The 22,596-nt window shown below is 44.4% G+C and overlaps 1 protein-coding gene across 13 annotated transcripts in view; it reads left to right on the top strand.

Moving 5' to 3' along the window:
• Positions 1-22,596, top strand: part of NFIX (nuclear factor I X) — a 247,403-nt gene that overhangs the window by 182,903 nt on the left and 41,904 nt on the right. For all 13 annotated transcript variants that reach the window (XM_084835740.1, XM_084835738.1, XM_084835733.1 and 10 more), the window contains 4 exons: positions 13,696-13,758; positions 14,246-14,320; positions 17,396-17,516; positions 17,880-18,016. In XM_084835740.1, the coding sequence (XP_084691866.1) occupies positions 13,696-13,758; positions 14,246-14,320; positions 17,396-17,516; positions 17,880-18,016 (396 nt within the window). The remainder of the gene's footprint in view (positions 1-13,695; positions 13,759-14,245; positions 14,321-17,395; positions 17,517-17,879; positions 18,017-22,596) is intronic.

Here is a 22,596-nt window from a genome sequence, read left to right as displayed (position 1 = left end):
GGCTCCAATGAATTGCCTTAGGAAGAAAGTACTTCACACCTTCGTGGTAGCTATCCTGTGGGTTACAATGGGGGCTGGATTCCGTCTTTGTGTGTACTACTGTCTTTCCCACAACAAACCCATTTCTGTCTCTTCAGAAGTAACTCACATTGTGGTCAATGAGGTTCTCTAGGTTAAAATGCGGGCTAGTTTCCCACTTTGTGTTCTCCCACCTCTTTTCCCAGCATATGTGTCTACTCAGAAGTAACTCCCATCGTGCTCAGTGAGGCTTGCTCCTGAAATGTAGGTGCATCTGGATTTCAGAGGAAAGGAGAAAGGGTGGGGAGAGGGGGAAAGCCTCTCTTCACAGCAAAGCTGATTCCCTTTTAAAAATCCCATACTCCTCCATTAGCTTCTCCTTCCGTTGTCCTGGAAACACGGCCAAAGGGGCAGGAACACTGATGAGGTAACCAGACACAGCCCAGGCTCCACCCAGCCATCAAGAAAATAATTCGATTAGAGCTCAGTGGAAAGAGCACAGAGCCCCAGGCTACAGCGATGATAAGCCAGGACTTTAAGCACTGTGGAAACTGGAAAAGGAGAAGATGCGATTGGGGAAACATCGCAACAAAGTTGCAAACAAAGTGAAGCTGATAGGGTGGAAACACACCCCTGGTCTACAGTGCAAAGCATTCCAATGTAAAGCCCAGAGGGATTTACCTAGGGAGGTAGTGGGCTCTCGCACACTGGAGGCATTCAAGACAAGGCTGGACAGCCATCTGTCAGGGATGCTCTGACTTGGATTCCTGCATTGAGCAGGGGGTTGGACTTGATGGCCTTGTAGGCCCCTTCCAACCCTTTTATTCTATGATTCTATGATTTCACAATTGAGGTACCAAGTTGTGTTTAGACTTTGTGTGACTAATCTTTTTCTGTCTCATTGAGAGGCTCCAAAATCAGAACACAATACTATTAAGTGTTCTCCCATACAGCATCCCTCTTCTGATTTGCCTTGCATGATGTACTCAGGCCCACACAGTATACCAGAAAGAGAAAAAAATGGGCTCTTCCCCATGGCAGGCAATGTAGCTCACACCATTCTCACTCAGAAAGTTGGCCGATACATTAGAAGTGTAGCTCCATACAAGAAACTACTGCTCTACTTCAAACTGTATCTTCATTTCAAACTGACCCACCATTTCATTATACTATTCAGCAATAGGTATCATGAAGTTTTTGAAACTGTAATGATCCTCTTACCTAGAAATGCTGCCTCATTGGACTGTAAATGCAACAGGGTTATTTTTTTGTTTGTGTGCTTGCTTGCTTGCTTGCTTGCATTTATATCCCGCCTTTTTTCCTCCTTAAGGAACCCAAGGCGGCATACATAGTCCTCCGTCTCCTCCATTTTATCCTCACAACAACAACCCTGTGAGGTAGGTTGGGCTGAGAGTCTGTGACTGGCCCAAAGTCACCCAGTGAGCTTCCATGGCTGAGTGGGGACTAGAACACGGATCTCCCGAATCCCAGTCCAGTACACTCCCACCTTTCTGCCAAAAAATGGCACTCAAGGTGGGTAGTTTTACTCTCCAAAGTTATATTTAGGGCTGTGCTTGAGCGGTCTGTTCTGTCCCAGAAGGGATATTGCCTGAATTTAATATTTTATTTTAAAAAGTCCCTAGCACTTTTTCTTACTGAACTATAAGGGAAAATGTGCATGCACAGTTCTACTCAGTTGCTTATTAAGTTGGCAAACCTATTGCTGGGTTCCAGTGGTCTGCCAAAAGAGTGCAAAAGCACTGGGACCTAAGGGTGATTGACAATCTGTTTGGCTTTGGGCACATTTAATTTTCTAAGCAATTTGTCTTATTAAAATTACTTAATACATTCATTTAACTTTAATTAGAATATATTGTATTTGGGTATTAGCTGTTTGATGACTTACAATGCTCCCCAAGTGTCCCCTTAAGCCTTCTCCCACTACAGCATTTCTGACTAGGGTCCTGACTGCCCTACCTCCTAGTTTCACATTTTTGAGCTCCCTGAACCTATCTCAGGGTCTGTATTTCTTCCCTGAGTTTGCTTTACCTTATCCAGAGAAGAAGATGATAGGATAGATACCAAAACCTGGTTTAATTCTTCTGAGAACTGCTTCCCATACCATGTTTGAAAATACGGCTTTACCTTTAGCAGCTGACTGTCAAAATTTAATTCTGGTAACGTAGTATTCATCTCTCAATCAGAAAGATGGAACATAACTTGCAGAGCTGCTGCTAGACAATCCCTTGGCAGAAATCTTCCTTCCAAGGTAGATGCACGCCATAGATGTTTTTTTATTTGATTTGATTTGACTTTTACCCCACCTTTCTACCAAAAATGGTACTCAAGGCAGCTTACAATCACTAATAAAACTTGATAAAAAACAGTAAGCAAATACATTAAAACACAATTAAAAACACAACATCAGCCGAGTAAAATCAACATCCAGCTCAACACACCTGCTTACACACCAAAGGCCTGCTTGAATAAAGCAGTCTTTGCCTGCCAGTGGAAGGGCAGCAGAGAGGGAGCGAACCTATCCTCCCTTGACAGGAAGTTCCACAGCTGGGGAGTGGCCACCAAGAAGGCCCTCTTTCATGTTGCCACCAAATGTGCCTCTGAAGGCTATGGTCTTGAAAGAAGGGCCTCTCCTCAAGGTCTTGAGAACTGGGCAGGCCCATATAGGAGAAGGCAGTCTTTCAGGTAGCCTTCTTTCATGTTTAACAGTGAGTGACTCCTGAGACTGATGTGAAAAGCTATCCTCATATGAAAATGCTTTCTTAGGTTACTTTTCCTTATATGTTCCTAAGTTGTATGTAGTAAAGATGGTAGATGGGTATGTTTGTAATATACCATTAAAAGTTCAAGATCCTGGTAAAATGTTGCAGACTGGTTTGGTCAATAGGTGTCTTAGACTCATGTTTGACTGTTCTCACAATTCAAAGGTGAACAACTTTAGCCATTTTCCATCTGCTTACTTACATGTTTCACAAGAAACACAAGTAGTGAAAAGTAATGTTGGAAGTAGAGCTCAGAAATAAGTGGCCAACTCTAGCAGTAATTTTATTTTCCCAACAGAAAGCAGAGGTGGGGAACATGTGGTCCTCTAGATGTTGTTGGACTGCAACTCCAATCAGCCCTAGCCAGTATAGCCAATGGGGAAGATAAAGGGAGCTATAGGGCCAAAATCTGGAGGGCCACATGTTGCCCACCCCTACTATAAAGCAACATGAAATAGTCCATAGATTCCATGTGGAGTGAAGTGCCATTTGCCTGCCTCCAAATTCTTATCTCTGTGAAGCACAAATTCAAAAGGAGCTACAGTCTAGACAAATGTGCAAATGTGATATTTTGACTTTCAGAAATGAATGTTTTAAGGTCTTTGGTAGAGATAGAAGGGGCTAGGAGATATTCACACATTCACTGAATTGCTCAGGGCTGTATTCTTACACATCTACCCAAGTAGTCCCAGAGAGATCGGCAAGCTATGATAGGACTTTTCTTGATAGTAAATTTAAATTTTGAGAGGCCAGTGGGGAATATCAAATTGATAGTAGCATCTTTGTCCTTCACAATCTGAAAGTGTGCATATGGGCATTCGTTTTGTGATCAGCTCTTCAGTAGACTCGAAGTGAAGTGAAGGTGCATTTAGGAAAATGTTTGCCACATGAGTACTTTCTATGCCTGGATACTGTGGGGGAAATGTAACAAATGGAACTGGAGAAGGTAAAATGCAGGCATTTGAGAAGGAAACATCGGCATAGCCTAGAACTTGTGTGGGTTTGAAGGAGATAATACCAGTGATATCTCTTCCTTGTACACCTCTTATGCATGAGCTTAGAAGCAATTCAGGTGTATTGTAATGAAGCTTTGCAGCTTCACCAAGATGGCCAGTCAACATTAGGAAGAAACACAGGCAGGAAGTTAGGCTGCAGTCTAGCTAGGGTCAAACCGAGAGACAACTTGCCGCCAGGACATCCAGTCCCCAAGTTCCCTGGCTCTAATGCACAAACCCCCTCCCCCCAGCTAAGAATAGACTGAAAGACTTTTCAGCCCCTGCTGTAACGCATGTGAAAAACATCCCTGGTTCCTAGAACCTGTAGCTTCCATTTACCTTCTGCTCTGGGTAATTATCAATTCCTTTCCTGTCTTCTTTATCTGGGCAAGGTGTTGTGGCTGACCACCATCAGGATTTTTGGATGAAACTGATTTTCAAGATCCATTTCACTCTGGCTTTAGGTCTGTACATGGGACAAAAATGCCCTTGCTTGCACTAGTTAATAACTTTCACTGGGAGACAGATTGAGGAGTGTGTCCCTGTTAATTCTCCTGGACCTCTCAGCAGTCCTTGATAGCAGTGACCATGGTTTCGTCTTGAGTCTGTTGTCAAGGTTCGATGGCACTGCTTGGTGATGGTTCTCCTTCTACCTGCCGGACAGGTATCAGAAGATGAGACTGGGAGACTGCCTCTCAGCCCAATGGAATTATCACAACATTTCATCTTGTCTCCCACATTTTTTATCATGTTGTATGAGGATTTGGGTTTAGGTGTCATCAGTATGCAGACAACACTCAATTGCACCTAACATATTTTCCTCAGAAACAGTGGAGTCCCTAAATAGTCAGTAATGGGCTGGATGAGGGGCAAAACACTGAAGTTTAATCCAGATAAGAAGGAGATGTTGATTGGAAGGGGGCCAGTTGACAAGAGGAGATGGGTGGTTTGTACTCTCCTTGAAAGGGCAGGGTCATAGCTTGGACCCTGCTTGATACTTAAGTAGTAACTGTGGCCAGGAGTGTTCCTACCCCAGTTTTCCTTGGTGCAGAAGCTATGCCCTCCCCTGGAAGGTACAGACCAAGCCACCATCAGATATGCCCTAGATTAGATTAGCGTAATGCACTTTATGGGTCTGAAGACTGCCTTTGAAGCTTGTCTGGAAACTTCAGCCACTTCAGAATGTAACAATTACACAAGGACAAGCTATTGAGACCATGTTACGCTGGTGCTTAAGAAGGTGCATGGCTAAACATTGTCTCTGGGTTCAATTCAGAGCGTTGGTGTTGACCTATAAAGCCCTAAATGACTTGGTGTCTGAAAGAATACGTTTTATGTATGCTCCACCCCCAAATTAAGGTAGTCTGAGAAGTTGAAGCGGAGGGTGACACCACTGCTGAATATGTAACAGGTAGTTGACCAGAGCAAGAGCCTTCTCCATGGTGGCATGGAGGTCCCTGCCTGGATTAGGTCACCTTGCCAGCTCATTGCCAGCTGTCAGAAAGCTGATAACAATGACTCTTTTCAGGAGGGCTTTCCCATCCTGATTCAGGATGCCTTGCAGATGGATAATTGACTGGTACTTTGCTTAGAGTTTTTTTAGATTTTTTTTTGCTGCTATTCATTGATGTTGTTCTTAGATTATTTTTCCTATGTATGTCGGTATGATTTTATTTTTGTAAGCTATACTGGGAAGCAGTGTAAAAAAAAGTCCCACAAATAAATCAATAATAAATTCTCTCTTTTTCTCTCTCTTGCTAGCAATAGAAGTTCTCATTTCTAGCCCCACCCTGCCCCCAACTTTATTCACTAATTTTTTCACAGGCACTTTAGATCTTTTTGTACAATCAGTTGTTTACACAATTAGTGCACTGTTATCTGTCATTTATTGCTCACAGCCTACATATCCTCTTTGCTCAGAGTAGAGCCTTTGTTGTGGGAACTTCACATTTTTTGAGTCTAGAAGGCATGGCAGTGTAGAAGTGCACACCCAGCCATGTTTTCAAGAGGCAAGGAGGTGGGAAAGACAACAACAGTGCTGTCCTCTTCTGCCTCTACTGTAAAGACTATCTCTACCACTCCACCCCAAATCTTGACACCTTGCCATTGGTGCTGAAAAGTCACTTGCAGGAGTGTTGAGCAATGGCCAAAATAGTACTTGTGACATGCTTTATGTGATCACAAGGCAAAGCTGACCAGTCTGTATTGTTGAGGCAGGAAATCGCATTGCAATATATACAGTATATATCTTACATGGAGATTAAACTCCGTATAAGGAATTATGATGCATGAAGCTGGCCTGACACAGCATTGATATCTGAAGTGCGTTTTGTCCATTTCCCTCCTCCGGTCGTCTGCTCAGCTGCTGCAACATTTCTTTAAAATAGAAAGAAAAACAAAATCATGATTTATTAATTCTGAAGCAAGCCCCCAGTGCCTCTCTCCCTCATAGTGTTTAAGAATTTATCTTCTATCTATCCCTGGGCTAAGCAAAGCCACACTCCTCTGTCCGTTCGTCATTTGCCTGCTGCCGGCATTGTGGGAGCACTCCTAGCCGCCAGCACTAAAATGGCTGCCAAGTTTTAAAATGGCTGCCAGCAGTCGCAAGGCCGAAAGGGAACAGTGTGCCTCAGCCAACTCTGAAAGGGAAGGGAGAAAGGAGGGAGGGGGGAGAAGAACCAACTCTGAAATATTTCCTTAGTGCTTCCCCAGCTGTTGCAGAGTAAGAGGCACATTTCCTGGCTTCTTTTTGCTTTGCTTTGGCGCAGATAGAGGTAAACTTGCAGTGTTGTTGACATAGGTAACCTGAGTTCTGCAGCTGGCCTCACTGTGCCAAGTCTGGACAGGAAAGGGATGGGCTACTTAACTCTTTGGAGGTCTTAGACCTCTGTTTGCACAATGAGGGCAGGTGGTCTTATGGCATAAGTTTGAGTGGCTGAAAAAGTCATGACAGCAAAGTTATTTGAAGACTCACAAACCTTATTTCTTCTAGTAGTTTACCTCCCCAGATACTCCCCAGATACTTCCCTCTTTCTGTCACTGGGTTAATTGTCAATAAACTGAGGTCAACTTTTCATTTAGGAGGTCTAAACATCTGCTTGGCCATGTCCACACCACGGTGTGTGGACTCTGACAAGGGGCTATGCAAATCTGAGCTTCCATTTGGGTGTAAATATGGCATGTTTCTAACCCTCATGGTTACACAGAGAAAAGGCATTTTCTGCTAATGAAGAAGAGTATTGTTCCAGTCAGCAGAGGACAGAGGAATGGATTGGGAACCAAGTTTCTATACTGAGGTTTGAGAGGAAAGGAGTCTATAGCCAAGTAGGCGTGGGCTTTCTAGATATCCTTTAGCATAGAGAATTTCAGTATGTTCTACTTCTGCCACCATAGCTGAAGATGGGAGAAGTTCTGAAAGCACATATAACAGGCCCACGAACCTGTTATATGTGCTTTCCAGGAACCCTGAATTAGGTGGGATCTGGAAACTCTAGCTAAGATAGGAAGAATTAATGGAACAAGTCCATACCCTTTTCACCTTGAATTCGTAAATCTAGAATAAGCAACAGCCCTAACTCACATTGATTAGAATCCCCACTTGAACACTAGGGATGCAGTGAAGGAGGAGAAAGAACATTTTAACAATTAGATTTGTTGTTACGAAAGATATGTTAAAGGGATCTTGAATAAAGTGTCCATTTGAAAATTTCAACTTCCTGTACTTGGGTATCTGGGCATCTTCCAAGCTGCCTCTTCTTTCCTAGGTTCATATCTGTGTCGCCCCGGCTGTAGGCGTTGAACTCTTAGGTTAGAAGTGCCAAGACAGTGATAAATCAGACTCAAAGGTTTGCTTACAAGGAGTACTTTATTGGGCAGCTTACAACACACAGACGTACCCAACGGTTGGATCAGACAGCTTCTCTGAACCCCGAGCTGCTGGGTACAATGGGTCTTATACTCTACAGGTTAGCAATAATCAGCATAACAGCAACACGCATCCCTAGCGTTCATTCTCAGCATAGGCTAGAAGTGTTTGGTTCTCGGGCACAGCCACCTGTAAACAGACTTTGCTTCCCAGGCACATCAGAGATAAAGACTCTCCTCATTAGCAAGGAATGCACCAAGAAGGCTGTTATCGGCCGTTTGACTCATCTGCACATGCTCAGAGGCTTACTAGCATGGGAATTGCACCAGTAATGAACTTAAGCAAGCATTATGGATCTCTAGGCCCCTCTAACACTATAAATGACTTGGCTACGCTCCTGGGGATAATACAATATCCTTGTAAGTGGATTCTAGAATCTCCCTATTCCTGTGTACCTAATAAAATGTAGCAATTTATATAAATAGTTTGCATGCTCAAAGCACTTTACATACATTATCTTGCTATAAACTTTACAACGACCGTGTAAGGTAGGTCAACAGTATTATTATACTCAAATTACAGATAACGTGCTGAGTCAGAGAGAGTGGTTTGCCTAAGGTTACCTAATGAGTTCATGACAGAAGGAAATTCAAACCAGGTACTTCCTAATTTGCAGCACAGTCCCTTAGCCACCAGCTCACCTGGCTGGCTAATAGCCATCAGACTATAGGACTTCTATTTTTCTCTTTTTTGTTGAGTGCTCTCTCCAGCGCTTGCCACTTCAGTGTGCTTGTGTGATACCCTTGGCAGGAAATGGCCAGGGATGGACAAACTCTTTCTGTTGTGTTCTTCTGATCCTTTGAGGTTTGAGAGGCATTAGCTGGTAAATGAAACCTTCAGAGAGAGCCATTCTTAAGCAGTAGTAAGGCCTGAGGTATTGTGCATGTGGCTAAAAGGACAAGCCAACAAATAGTATAATAACTGATGAGGACAGAACAGTGGGAGTCCTTGAAATGCTGCAAAGGTCTGCATGCTCTAGAGGAAGCCCCTCACACAAAGGACTACTTTCTGTGCCTCTGATGTAATAATAGTGAAGTGTCCATGTTTGCATGCACATGATGGGGGCCCCCACTAATCATACAGAATGGGGGTTCCTTTAGGAGCACACAGCCACTCTTTCCTCCTCTGCAGTTAAAGAGATTTGTAGTGTTTGGCTGTCTTTTTTTCATACCTTTGTTGAGTCTGAAGAAGCACAACAGACCACCATGTCACCTCTTCCCCCAAGATTTCCTGAATCTAAAACATCCCAGCCCTGAAACAGACCAATTTTTAGGATCAAATTACACGTGATGGCAGCAGATCTGTGTCTTTAAATGTATTTCCATCTCATGTGCACTGAGGGTGAGTAGGGGTGCAATTAAAAGTGCAGAAGGAATACACAGGTAGAGGTGCTGAACTCTTCCCCACCTCACTGCTTGTCACCCCTATAATTTGTCCCTCAAATTAATTTTCTCCCAGTCAAGATTTCATCTAGGAGCCCAGCTGGGGAGAAATCACTTCAGGGGACAAAGTGCAAGGAGGTAACAGGAATGGAAGAAAATTTAGCATTGCCCTTTTGCTCTTTAAATTGGATTTCATCTCCCTGTTTTCTACATGATTGGGGAAGACCCACATTTAAGGACGCAGCTCTGCCACCATCACTCATAGTTTGTCCCTTTTGCAACATATTCCATTACTGAGCTGCTCCTAGAGCAGAGGTGGGCACCTTGTGGCCTTCCAGATGTTTTGGCCTACAACTCCCCTCAATCCTAGTCAGCATAGCCAATGGTGAGGGATGATGGGAACTGTAGGCCAAAAATTTGGAGGGCCACAAGTTGCTACCACTGTCCTAAATGGAGGAAGATATTTCTGACATTCACAGCACAGTCCTACACATGTCTACTCAGAAGTAAGCCCCACAGAGTTCAATCAGGCTTACTCCTAGGTATGTAGGTATAGGATTTCAGCCTTGGTCTCTCAGCTTTTCTTTTGATAGTTTAAACCAACTGTTTCTTATCCTACACATGGCAGAAGGGGGTAGAGATGTAAAATTTCTGGAAATTTTGCGGTTATGGGGGTGGGGGGAGGGTTTTTTCCCAGCAGGTTTTGGAAAAAATTGAAATATTGGGAAAAACTGAAAAATAAGCAATACTTATTTTGCTCTTTTACTGCTCTAAATTCACTTTGTTGCTTTAGGACAGCCTTCCCCAACTGGCATCCTTCAGATATTTTGGACTTCCACTCCATCAGCCCCTGCAAGCATGGAACAGAAAGCAGCATATATATTATGTATAACTTCGTTTGCTCATAAAATTATTGTTATATTTTAAAACTTTTACTCAGTTATTACATTTATAATTATTGTTTGAATAAACTATACTTTTGCATTTAATATACCAAACATGATAATTTTATAAGGAAACCAAGATATACATAACATATTTAGGTTCTTAGCAAATAGTCCCTGAAACATCTGAATCATCCTAGAAGCCAGAAGAAGCAGGAAGAACTGGAGGCAGAGGAAGACTGGTGTACAGCATCTGTTCCTGTTTGTAAGGACATTCAGGGAAATTCCTAAACCTGTTCCTGTTTGTGGGGTGGAGCTTAGGGAAATCTGATCTGAAAGAAAAGCTACTGAGATTTTATTTAGCTAGAAAAAACTCATTGAATGGTAGGCAAATATATTTAATTTAAGAACCTTTAAACAATCTCAACTATTATTTGAAGAATGACATTTTAGGGTGCAGTCCTATTACAGTCCCGAACTCAGAGGCTTACAAGCATCCAGTGCAGAGCGGGAGAAGTGGTGGAGGCGATTATTGCCTCTGCCACTCCTCCCACTCCGTGTTTTAACTAGGTGGGCTTTTTTGCCCATCTAGCTGGGGTGTGTTGGAGGGGGAGGGAAGGAGGCTGTAGAGGCCTGGGGAGAGGCCCACCAGAACACACACACACCCCTTACCCCCTCTCTGTGGTTGTGTTTGTAACGTTAGAGGGGCAGTCAGCAAGGTTCTCTCCAAGCCAGCTGCGAGGGGGAAAGGAGTGCAGATTCCCAGCTCTGAGGTCAAAGCATTGTCTCCAACCTCGAATCCAGGAATCAGAAGTATCCTATGCTCCCCCAGACACTGTCTAGGGGACGCTGGATTGCTTTCTTAGTCACTTTGGTAAATAATTTACATTAATAAACATCTTATTTTTTGTTCATTCTGAAAGGTTGCCTCTAGTGGTAGTGTCAATCCCATGCCTATGCCAAAGGAACCAGGCTACTGAGTTTCTTTTAGGTAGAGAGGGTTTATTCTAGTGGCAATAGTTAAAAGGTTTTATAGCTGAGGCAACGTTCCCTAGTGGTGAGGTCGAATTGAGAACTTTATTAAAAACTGTGGCAGTGAGTTCTATAGACCCAAGTCTCAAAGTTAATTTCAAAAAAAGAAAAAAGGAAACACCGGTGGGATAGTCTACATGCTGTTCCGTTGCATCCGGTGGCAGTGGTAGGATAACTTACAGTTATTGCCTACTACAGCTTCTAACCAGAACAAGCCCAGAAAGACAGGATTCTATAGAACAAAACCTAAGCTGTAAAGAATGCACATTTCCCCCCCATTATTATGGTATGGTGACTCTATTCAAATGTTGGGACAATGAGCACAATTTGGAGCATTCCTGAATGTCTATCAGTAAAAGATACTTTAGATCAATAATTTTAATAAGGAATGAAAGAAAGAAATATGCTGGGAATCTCACAGGGAGGATTTAAAAACAAAAAATTCCCCGTGGCTTTGGTATTTCCAGACATTTTACATCTCTAGTCTTTCTGTAAAAGCGTTCTTACTACATAGTTTTTAGAAATCATTTTTGGGGAGTAAAGGCTGGGTAACAATATATAAACACATCTTCAATTCTAAAAGAAAATATTTCATAATCCAAAGCTGTTCAATTTTTCCGGAAAAAACAAAAACGGTTCTTGGAAAAAAACATTAAAAAATAATTTTTCTGTTTTTTTTTCCAAGCCTTCATGAGCTTCACTACATGAGGCTAGAATCCCGCATCCTTACCGGGGCTTCTGCTTCCAGATTCTTTGCAGGATTAAGATCCACTCCTTTAACATGGGGGGACACATGCTTTGAATCAGGGAATTCCTTTCTCAGCAAGTTCTGTTTCATTCTACAGCCACTGGATGGTGCTGTAGTTATAGTGGAACTGCACAATTATACACAGCCGATATATAAGATTAACATTCCTTATTGGGTTATCTCCAATCTTTTAAAAAGTGAAATAAAGGTCAGAAAGCACGGGAGATGCCCTGGAGTAAAGGACTCGCAAACTTCCGTGAGTGACCAATCATGAGTGTGCAATAAAAACCTCATGTAGAAATGCTCCACATCTCTAGGCGAAGGGCAACAAAACTTCCCCCTCATCTTTCTGACATCTTATATATTTGGAAAATGTCAGCATATTCCCTCTGTTCTTTAGGGTATATTGCATATGTTACCTGTTTTAAGTGTACACCTCTGTGAAAAATAAAGGCAGGGCCAACCAGGTTTTCCTGTGTTGCTTAAAACATTTAATAGCAGCTGCAGGGGCCACCAAATTGGATTAGGACTACAACACTGGTATGGTGCTTGTATGTTTTTCCCCACAGCGTAATAGCAGCTTTGGGAAGGGAGAGGGAGAATTTAATTGGAAAACAGCACTGGGGGTGTTTGTGGGGGAAGGGTTGAGTGTGGGGAGAGGATTAAGCACACCCACACTCATGGTTGCTATTATTTTTTAAACTGTGTTACATCTAGTTTGGCCCTGAGACAAACCCATGTTTGGAAGTATGAATGTACCTGTACAGGTACACTCATGAGAAGCACAGTTGGCTGTAGCTTCATGTTGTGTACACGGTAGCAGATCTTAGTGCTGTATAATGTGTGGAATGGCCTTCTGACTTCATTTCCTAGGAGTCTAGGCTAAACATATCTAATTCCTTCAACTTTTCCACATACAATTTGACTTCCTAACTATTGATAAGATCATCCTCATTTGTTTTTATATTGGGCCACATCTATTTGTCAGACAATAGTATTCCTACTTTACAACTATGGACTTCTTTGAAATGAGAAATAAACAATTGTGGAATTGACCCTTTCAGCCCTACAACTCCATGGCTCTGCATTTGTCCAAAGAATGTTGCTATGAATCAGAAAGTCTGAAGGGTATTCACTATTAAGCATTAAACCTCTGCCCAAGGGAAAGGTCATCTACCCAACAGTTACCCAAAGATTATCTTGAACAATCCAGGCCACACTAATAGAGCAGGCAGACCACACATATGGCTTCATCAGCTAAAAACAACCAAGGGATTAGAAAAGATCCCCAGATATTGTTTAATCACAAACTTCCTATGAACCATACTAATGTGGTTTAGCAGCAAAGAAGGTGAGCCAAACACCAGATTTGGTTACTGGATTTAGTTTATTATATTTTTACTATCTTGGCAGAGGTGGGGGGAATGCCATTAGAATAAACTGCCTGAAGCTCCAAAATGTATTGGACCATCTCTGAACTCTGGTACCAAACAGATTCAATTGGCTTATCTAAGTGACCTATGTCATACTCTTCAGCAGTAAATGGAAATAATCCCAGGTAATCTGCTATGTGTATTGAGGGGGGTGGGATTCTTTCTTGCTTCCTAAATTGGTAATCTTGTGGGGCTGGATTTTGAAAGCAAGAACCAACTACTGAATCACACCATCCTATAGCAGCTTGTCAAAGAGCTTGCATCTGATTATGACAATCGCATGTTTAAATCAGCCATGTTTCCCAGGCCATTTCCTCAGGCCTTGGGTAAGGAAGTAGAATGATGTTGCTCAGCATTTTTGGAGCAGCCTTTCCATTGGCCATGAAAAGTAGTGAAGTGGAGGAAGATGCTCACACAGTGGGCCCCAGTTATTACCAACCATCGTTGGTTCTCAGCTTTAACAATCCATTGATGTCAGCTTTTGCTTCTGTGTTTCAGAATCCGGACAATCAGACAATTCAAACCAGCAAGGAGATGCGGACATCAAACCACTGCCCAATGGTGAGTGAATTTCTGCCCGGGATCAGATTCCCTAGTCAATTCCCCTGATACCCCCACTTTGTCTCCCCAATGAAGTCCTTTACTTTCACCTTTCCTCTTTGATGCCATTTCTGGGGCTAGGTTGGGGTTAATTGTGGGTGGTTAAGGAATCAGGGATTTTGACAGCCTGGTTTGGATACTCCCACCATTTTTGAGAAAGAAATGTGGCAGTAGTAAGGTAGGATTTAGAGATCTAAGAGGGGCCCTGAGATACAGCCAGATCTAAGAGCAGAAGCCTTGGACTAAGATAAGAAGGTCTAGAGGAGTGGAATTAAGAGCTGCAGGGTAGGCCGGAACCCACAGCATGGCTAGAAGGGAGATTGTAAACTAGAATCCCTTTCTGTCCAACCACACCATGGCACACTATTCACCTCCTATTTGCCGCCACCTATTCTTATTCCACTCCATCTTCACGACCCAGCCTTTGTCTCTCTTCTTCTCTTTGCAGGGCACTTGACTTTCCAGGATTGTTTTGTGACATCAGGCGTCTGGAACGTTACAGAGCTGGTGAGAGTGTCACAGAGTAAGTTAAAGCAATTGAAATTCCTGGGTTGCTGTGGTGTTCCTAAAATGATCAGGACTTGGGGGGACACATGGCCTCTGCAGACATTCTCCAGTTTTAATCTTGTTAAGCATAATGTAGTGACCTCTGTTGACTGGCTGTGCTGTTCAGAGTGGCTCTGTGGGCTTACTGTTAACAAGCTAAGCCAAATGGAAGCCAAATCTAATGAAATGGGAGTTTGTGGAGTCAGATTTGAGAAATTACTAAGATGGATGTCCTTAGCATCCATATCCCCTGTAAGGAACTCCCTCTGCAAACCATTTCTCCTAGCATCTAAGTTGCGCCAGCAGCATCACTGGCTCTCCCACCCGCTTAGTACATTTACTAAGTGCATTTGTTCTATGGGTCCAATATGGATGCTAAAAGTACTTTCCGACAGAAAGGTTTATGAATTTCTGCCACACTGAATCGGCATGTGAGGCGCCTGAAGGTCAAAGGCAGGCAGAGGTCAGAAGCACAGTCAAACAATCCAATACAAGCACCATCCAAGAGACAGAGTCTTATCAGGACTCCAGAAGCAAGGTCAGGAAAGCTAGGGTGCAAGGTACTGGGAACTGACATAAAGATGTTGTTCCTGCAGTCCTTTTCTTCTATTAGGAATTAATGGCAGATCAAGGCCAAAAAAGCCTCATGATCACCACCTACTGGGGAAAAAATGGGAGAGGGGGGAAGACTCACAACTAATTCTTACAAGTGGGCGTAGATGCCTGTAACTCTAACAAATCTTCATAGAACTTTGGGGACCATACTTTTAAGATTTTCAGTTTGGAGAATAGACTTCAAAGAGCAGCCTTCAACCCTGAAGGTATGGAGCTCATTAAAAAGAAAGCCCCATTCTGCACTATATATCACACAATCCGAGAGAAGATGTTCTATTGTTTCATCCATTCCACAAACCTCACAGAGAGCAGAATCAGATCTCCTCAAAACAAACAGATTGCTATGTAAAGCACAGTGTCTACTGAAGACCCAGCAGCCCTCCTTGCCTAGGACTGAGGCTTATAAGCTGAAGTTTCCAGACACCCACCCAGGACTCAGCTGGAGCACATCAGGGGCTTCTGGAAGATGTCCTCTTCATGAGGAAGGCTTTACTCACAGGGAGTCATTTACTCATGAGGAGCCGTCCTTTGCAAACAGGCACTCCTCACATGGGTTGTTCTGGCCTGCCTCTTGAGACGCCACCACTCTCAGGGGGCTAGATGGCTGCTCAGCCTCTGTCTCAGAGGTAGAATTCCCCTCCTCTTTATTTATTTATTTCATTTCTGTACTGCCCAATAGCCAAAGCTCTCTGGGTGGTTCACAAAAATTAAAATCACAGAGTGCAGCATAAAACAATATAAACTATGAAAGCTTAAAGCCTCTCATGAAGATGGATCTGAGGCCAGCTCCCCCCAGGGCCCAAGCTCCTGGCATGGGCTGCTTCTCAATGTGGTTTGTCTCTGGGAGCTCCAGCTCCTCCTCTGAAGAGACTTCCTCCAGTGGGGGCATGACAGGTGACCGCAAACTGGGAAGTGGGATTCATGGAGGAGCACAGGGCCTACCGCCAACTGGGCTTGAAGCTAGGAGTCAGAGGTGGTGGGAGGAAGAACAATGGAGATTCCAGGCAATGCAGGTTTGTGCCAGAGTGACAGGCAGTCCCAAGGGGGCTGGAATTCAGAACTGTGAAGGCAGAGAAAGTAAAGTAAGGTACTACTCCGGGGTGGTCAACTGCCGAGCCTGATAGTGTACCTGTGCCAAGTAAACCTATAAACTGTTGCTACATGGGTTTGGAGCAGCTGTATTAGTGAGACCTGGGAAGAGAGCATAAGCCCTATGATGTAGAGTTGCCCCCAGCTAGCCCCAATTTGACACTAGCTTGGTGTTCAGTTGTTGCCACTGTATTTTAATTAAGATATACATAACGTCTATTATATATTTAGATGGAATCATTTGGAATTGAGGGCAGGGGGAAAGGATACATACAAAGCAGAGGAACCCCCATTTGCACATTTCCTTCTATCTTTACGTAAACTGATATATAATTTAGCCTCCCTGACATCTTTATCACACAAGCATATGCTGAAGCTCTCCACTTCTAAGAATACTCTGCTGACTTTCCATTTTCCACTCATCCAGTTGTGTGCTAGTGCCAAGGAGAGAAACGGATTGACAAAAGAAAACAAAAGAAAAGAAAAAAACCCAGCCATTGTAACATATTATATTCTTCCCTAATTCCAGGCAACAAAGACCCTGAGCTTCCATTCTCTCCATCAAAATGAGGTGGGGTGTTTTAGCTCATCCTGGACCCTATCAGTCCACATGATGGGCAAGGTACAGCATGTGCATCCAGGGAGAAGCGCACTGGCTTGTAGGTTCAACCGAGAACATAGGAAGCTGCTGCCTAGTTAGATTCATCGGCCTTCCCCTTGCTTCCCTTCAACAGAATGAAGTAGATACTGTATTGCGAACAAGCAAGAGACGCTCCAAATTCTGAGAAAAAAAGAGGTCAGAGTGGTGAGGCAGAGACAGTGCAGTACTGGAGATGTCTTTCTGTCTTTCAGTGGGATTGTTTTGCATATGCCTCCAGCAACTTCTTTTGCTGGAGTTACTGCTTTTGCTGCTCCACAAATTAGCTAATTGCCTGGGCTACACCCCTGCAGAGTGCCCTGGCTCCCAAGAAGCAGGTCTTTTTGAAAAACAAACACATTTGTAATCCTTGATAGTAGGGAGGAGAGTGGGCAAGTATGTTCAAGGCAGTCACACTTGCCTCTGGGCGTCAGAAATGAAGGCCTGAGATAATAGCACTGAGGGGTGGAGTTTCTCCAAGGATATTCAACGTGGTGACATCTTCCTGAGTCTGCAGAGCATGTGGTAGGAATGTGCTCAAAACCAGTATTATCTCCAACTGGCCATGCCTATATCAAACCAACCCCCCTTTCGCCCTGTTATTTGCATTCAAGATGCTGACTGCTGCTCAGTTAGGAAGTCAGTTTGACCTTTTGTTTCCCTCTTGATGCTTGTCCTCCAGTCTCTGAGCTGTTGTCTCTCATTCCTCAGCCCCTGTTGCCACAGCATCTGGTCCAAATTTCTCTCTGGCTGACCTGGAGAGTCCCAGTTACTACAACATCAATCAAGTGGCTCTTGGCAGACGGTCGATAACATCTCCGCCTTCCAGCAGGTATGTCTCCCCACATCTGTTGTGCAAGGCAGAAGTCTCTTGTCCTGCTGAAGGACCTTAGCCTTGGAATCAACTGGTACCTCTCATGGCAGTGTCATCCCTCAGCCCCAGTTGTGATGGTGGGGGCAGGTGGGGGGAAGAATCTGTGCTGCTGCAAACCAGGACTTTCCAAACCCATCCCACACACACCACCATAGAACAGAAGGAAACTGCTGCCAGCCCTTCTGGGACATGGTTTGGGCTCATGTTCCTTGGACAAGAGAGCCCTAGGCTTGGGAGGAGGAAGGACTTCCTCAGCTGGTACCATATCTCATCACTCACTGTTGCTTATGGTCTGCTCCTCTCTGGTCTATTCCCTTGCAGTTCCACCAAGCGGCCCAAGTCGATAGATGATAGCGAGATGGAGAGCCCTGTAGATGATGTGTTCTACCCTGGGACAGGACGGTCCCCAGCAGCTGGCAGCAGCCAGTCCAGTGGGTGGCCCAATGATGTGGATGCAGGTAGGGGGCACCGACTTTGCCACACTGACTGGCATAGATTGAGATGGGAAACAAAACCAGGAGAGACTAGGCTGACTTCTGCCCTTCATGTACCATCCCCATGGGGAGCTGCATAAATTTCCTGCACAGAAGCAGTTTACCTGTTGTGAATTTCATTCCTCTAATACGATAGTCACCTTTCTAGATAAATGCTTGGTTTAACAAGAAAAGAAAAGAGTACCATAGGCAAATTCTGGTCTCTCCTGACACGTTCCCCTTGAGGTATCCTAGGCTGCTGTCATTCTTGCTCTGATTCCCAGAGCTTTCCTCTGCATTGCCTTGCCATACCTTAAAGAAGGTGCAGGGCAAGTGGTAGCTGCCCTAAGGTTTCGAAGGTGGTCTGGTTGGAGAGTTGCCTGCCTATAGATTCCAGAGCCTGGGAAGGAACACTTCAAGGAAAACTGAGATTATGGTTGCTTAGGCAGAGCTCTTTAATGGACAAATCCTCAAATGCAGGTTTAGAGGGGAGCCCAGGGCTAAAATATGGGAAGGGAGGGTGAAGATGAAGCAGTGGGGGAGGAAGGGGGATGATCAAAGAGGCTGTGGTGTGCGACCAAGGAGTGCAAATCCTAACACTGCAGTTGAGGCGCAGGCCAACTTAAGGGCTGCAGCAAGGCCTAGAACTCCAGAGCATGGAAGGATGAAGGGGCCAGTGGGGCTACTGTACACACGCTACTCTAGTGTGTCAGCATAATGGAACAGAGGTAGATTGCACATATTGAATTGCAGAGTTTTACACATTTATGTGCTGTGTGTTTAGACTTCCTGAAAAGGTAATACAAATCCAGTGTCCCTTGTGTTTTGAGGAGTGACATGTCTAGGCAGGGAATCTACACTACAACTACAGGAGATACCACCTTGTGGGTGCCATGTTGGGGTTGTGAGTGACAGCATGTATTTGTTGGATGTGTGCTTGACCAGGTCACCATGAATAAAGAGGAAGGGGATTAATGGCCAGGGAGGGAGCAGAGGAAGGCAGTGTGTGGGGGGGGGGGTGAGAGTGAAGGGATGGGATGGGAAGGGGCTGTGCTGAGATGCAGCAGCCTCTGGGGTGAGGCATGGCAGCTGTTTATACTGGGATTTCTTACCTAGTGTTGAGATTCAGCTGCCCTTTGGCTGGAGCGTAGCAACTAGTTACCCTGGCATTCCTTGTCCCAGGCAGGCCTGGGACTCAGCTGCTTCTGGGATGAGATGCTGCTGCTGATTAACTGTAGAGAAAGAGCTCATTGTTTTGAGACCAAAAATCAGGAAATAGAATAGAATTAAAACCCAAAGTATTTAGGTGGATGCATTCTACCTGCATTAGAATGGATGGAATAGTAATGGGTGGAAATAGACAGGGAATGTGGTACTGGCTGTTAGGATGAGCTAACCATCCATAACCCAGTAGGAGAGTGTATATGTGGCTCATTTGAGACTGTTTTGTTGATTCCTAGCCTTTCTAAATAAGGGACTTCAGATATCAGGACATGACTTTGTTTGCCTCTGAGACTTGAGAGAGCTGAATTCAATTAATCCTAGTCCTGAGGTTGCAATACTTCGTACCTTGATTGATGTACAAACCCTTTGATCATTTTGAAATAGCAATTTCCTGACATGACACGTGTCATTCTCTGGTTAGGCATTTGTATGCTTGCTTAGTGGGGTCTTTCCCTTCATTCCCAACGAGATCATCACCCTGCATTCTTTACCCATTCTGGAACATATAAGAAAAATGTTTTGAAGAATTCAAACTTCTTTACATAGTCAAAATTTGCTTTGGAAGTATAATCAACCTTCATAACTGTCTGTGGTGAGAGTGACTAGTATGCAGGTTATCAGCTTTCATCAGCTAAAATCATTCCCCATTCAATTGTCTTTCCAAAATCCTGTGTTCTCTCCTGGGCATTGGGTGGGCTACTCCATTAGTTGACCAATTGCTGGAATAACTGTAAGTCTGTGATGTCATGAGGGAAGAAGCTGGTTTCCAAAGAAGTCACCTCTTAATTGTGTCCTGTTTTATTGTGCTTCCTTCCATCCTTTGTATATGTTGGCATGAAAAATCTGGTTATTCTTCTGAACGTCTTAGGTGTTAGCATATCAGCATTCTCAGCTGATCACAAAGTCACTCACACCTTGGTAGCAAGTCAGATGTCTCAGGAAAAGGGAGCCTTCCCTATGTGGTTGTTTTGTGGAAGTGCTTTGCCTGAAGATATACAGTATAGTAAGCTTATAGATATGAAGTGGTTTGTGATTTTTGCACACATGGTGTAGGTACTAAGCAATGGGTGACTGAATGTATCTGGATCTTGAGCTTTTACCAGAGAGGCTTCCAAAAAGGACATTTTGACTAAGAAAGAAGGCTTGACAGTAAAATCTATCCACACACAAACTTGTAGAACTCCTACCATAAGACATTGTAAAGCACATAGCATGGATCCAAAATGGTTGAACAAATCCATGGAAGGGAGGTCCTACAGTAACCATTAGCCAGCACAGGCAGGGGCTGTAATTTCATCTTGAGAAGGTTCTCTCCTGCCAGGAGCAGGCAGGGAATGGCAGGAGAGGGATGGATCTTTTTAGAGATGCCCTTTGCCTTGAGAAAGATAGCCGTTGCACAGACACAGAAAATTGGGAAGGCTTAGTGGAAGGTATTGCTCATTCCCAGGGCTTGGTTTCCACATTTGGAGGGAAGGAACAATTTACCCTTAGGTCAGGGTAAGTACAGCATGTGGCACAAGTCTTCTTGAGCCTGCTGCTCTCCCAGCACTCTCCACCCTACACCTGCTCTCTGCTTGCAGCATATTCAATAGGTGCAGCTTCGCTGTGAGGAATGAATGTGTGAATGGCCTGCTTTGCCCCTGGGGGCTGCTTTTAGTTATGCATTTACAATCCTGTCACATCATCCTGTGTTGTGCTTATACGATTTGATCCCGAAGGTGTCTTATCCCCTTTAGAAGCCTCAAGGCTGCGGAACAGGTTGCATTCAAATGCATTCTCTCTCTCTCTCTCTCTCTTTCTTTCTCTCTCCCCCCCCTCTTTGTCTTGTTGAGTTTTGTTCCCAGCCATCTCAACAAATCGCCAATTAAGCAGCGCAGCTGCAGGGCTTGTGTGAACAGCTGGAGAGACCATCCAGCCGTCTGACAGGGACAGGTGTTCACAGCTGGCTGGCAGCCCCCCTCCCCCTCCCCATCCCTGTGCACAGGTATCAGGTGTTAGGCAGCTGGCATGAGATAGCAGGCTGGGGGCTTTTCTCTCCCAGGCCCCCTTGCCTGCTGCTGAAGTGCCAGATTGTGCTGGATTACAGAGACAGCGGCAAACACGAAAACCATGGCCCATTTCCCTAAAAGACAGTATAGCAGCTCCCTTCCGTCAAGGGGTGTGCCACTAGTTTGCTTGTTGTACACTCATTGGGATGACATTTCATAATTCACCACCCTGTTTCCTGAGTGGCTGTATGCTTCTGGGGAGTGGAGTTAGGGTCAGCCCACAGTGCTGTGAGAATACACACACATGGAAATGAATTGCTATGCAGGAGATTTTAGGTATATTTCACACACAAATGGAGACATAGCTGCTTGTGTGGCCATTGGTGTGAGGCGGGGGCGGGGTGGCTAGTGAAAGAGCCATGGAATCAATGATGGCCCCAGGGCAGGAGCATCAGAGCCCCAAGCAGCAGCCATTTTCTGGCTGGGCGATTCTTTTTTGTTATTTTACAGAATATGGGACCTACAATGACATGTTCCAGCATGGAGTGGTCCTGTTCAAGGCTCCAGCCAAGCAGCCATGCCCTTTTCCAGGATACTCCAGCCCCCCCACCCCGCCCCAATAGTCAGCACGCTGTGGCTGTTGAGCATAGTCAGTCCTCCTTGGGCCCTTAGGATTTTGTTTCTAATGGTATTTTGTACTTCTGCAAACCTTGAGGTTTCCCTGAGCCTGGTGATACATCACTCTTGCACAAGGATGGTGCTGTTTTGGCTACGTGAGGATCCACACTTGGAGAATTGAGTTTGCTGTTCATATATAGGATGCAACATGGGGAACCACTCTGCTAAGCAGTTATTTCTTAAAAAAAAAAAACCATAGTGGGGCAGTATTGTTTGTCCCATTGACCCGTTTTGCATGACCAAAGCAGGTGAAACAAGCCACCATGGCTTAATACAGCTGCCATGCGTGCTGGCCAGATTTCCCTAATAACCCACACCAGCACAGCTTGCTGTGTCATTCCAACCTACTGTATGTGCCATGGCTTGTTTGAGGGGGCAGCAACCCCCAAAAAATCCATGCGCTCTTGGGTTATTTGACGGTTGCCACCCACCCCAAACAAGCCATGCCGCCAAGGTTCAGACGACACAGCAAGCCATGCTGGTGTGGGTAATAAGGGAAATTCGACCGGCACGCACAGCAGCTGCAACAAGTATGGTGGCTTGCTTTAGCCACTGTGATCGCATGAACCAGACCACTGTCTGAAAGTCAGTAATTGCTGAAGCTGTAGAAATCAACAAAGCACAGAAATGTAAATAAATAAATTTATTTATTTCTTTATTTATTTTATTAATCGC

This window comes from Heloderma suspectum, chromosome 2 (genome assembly GCF_057233095.1).
Source record: "Heloderma suspectum isolate Gila_16-S chromosome 2, 16-S_ref, whole genome shotgun sequence".
NCBI lineage: Eukaryota > Metazoa > Chordata > Lepidosauria > Squamata > Helodermatidae > Heloderma > Heloderma suspectum.
Note: the sequence above shows the minus strand (reverse complement) of the source record. Positions and strands in the feature narration are given on the sequence as shown.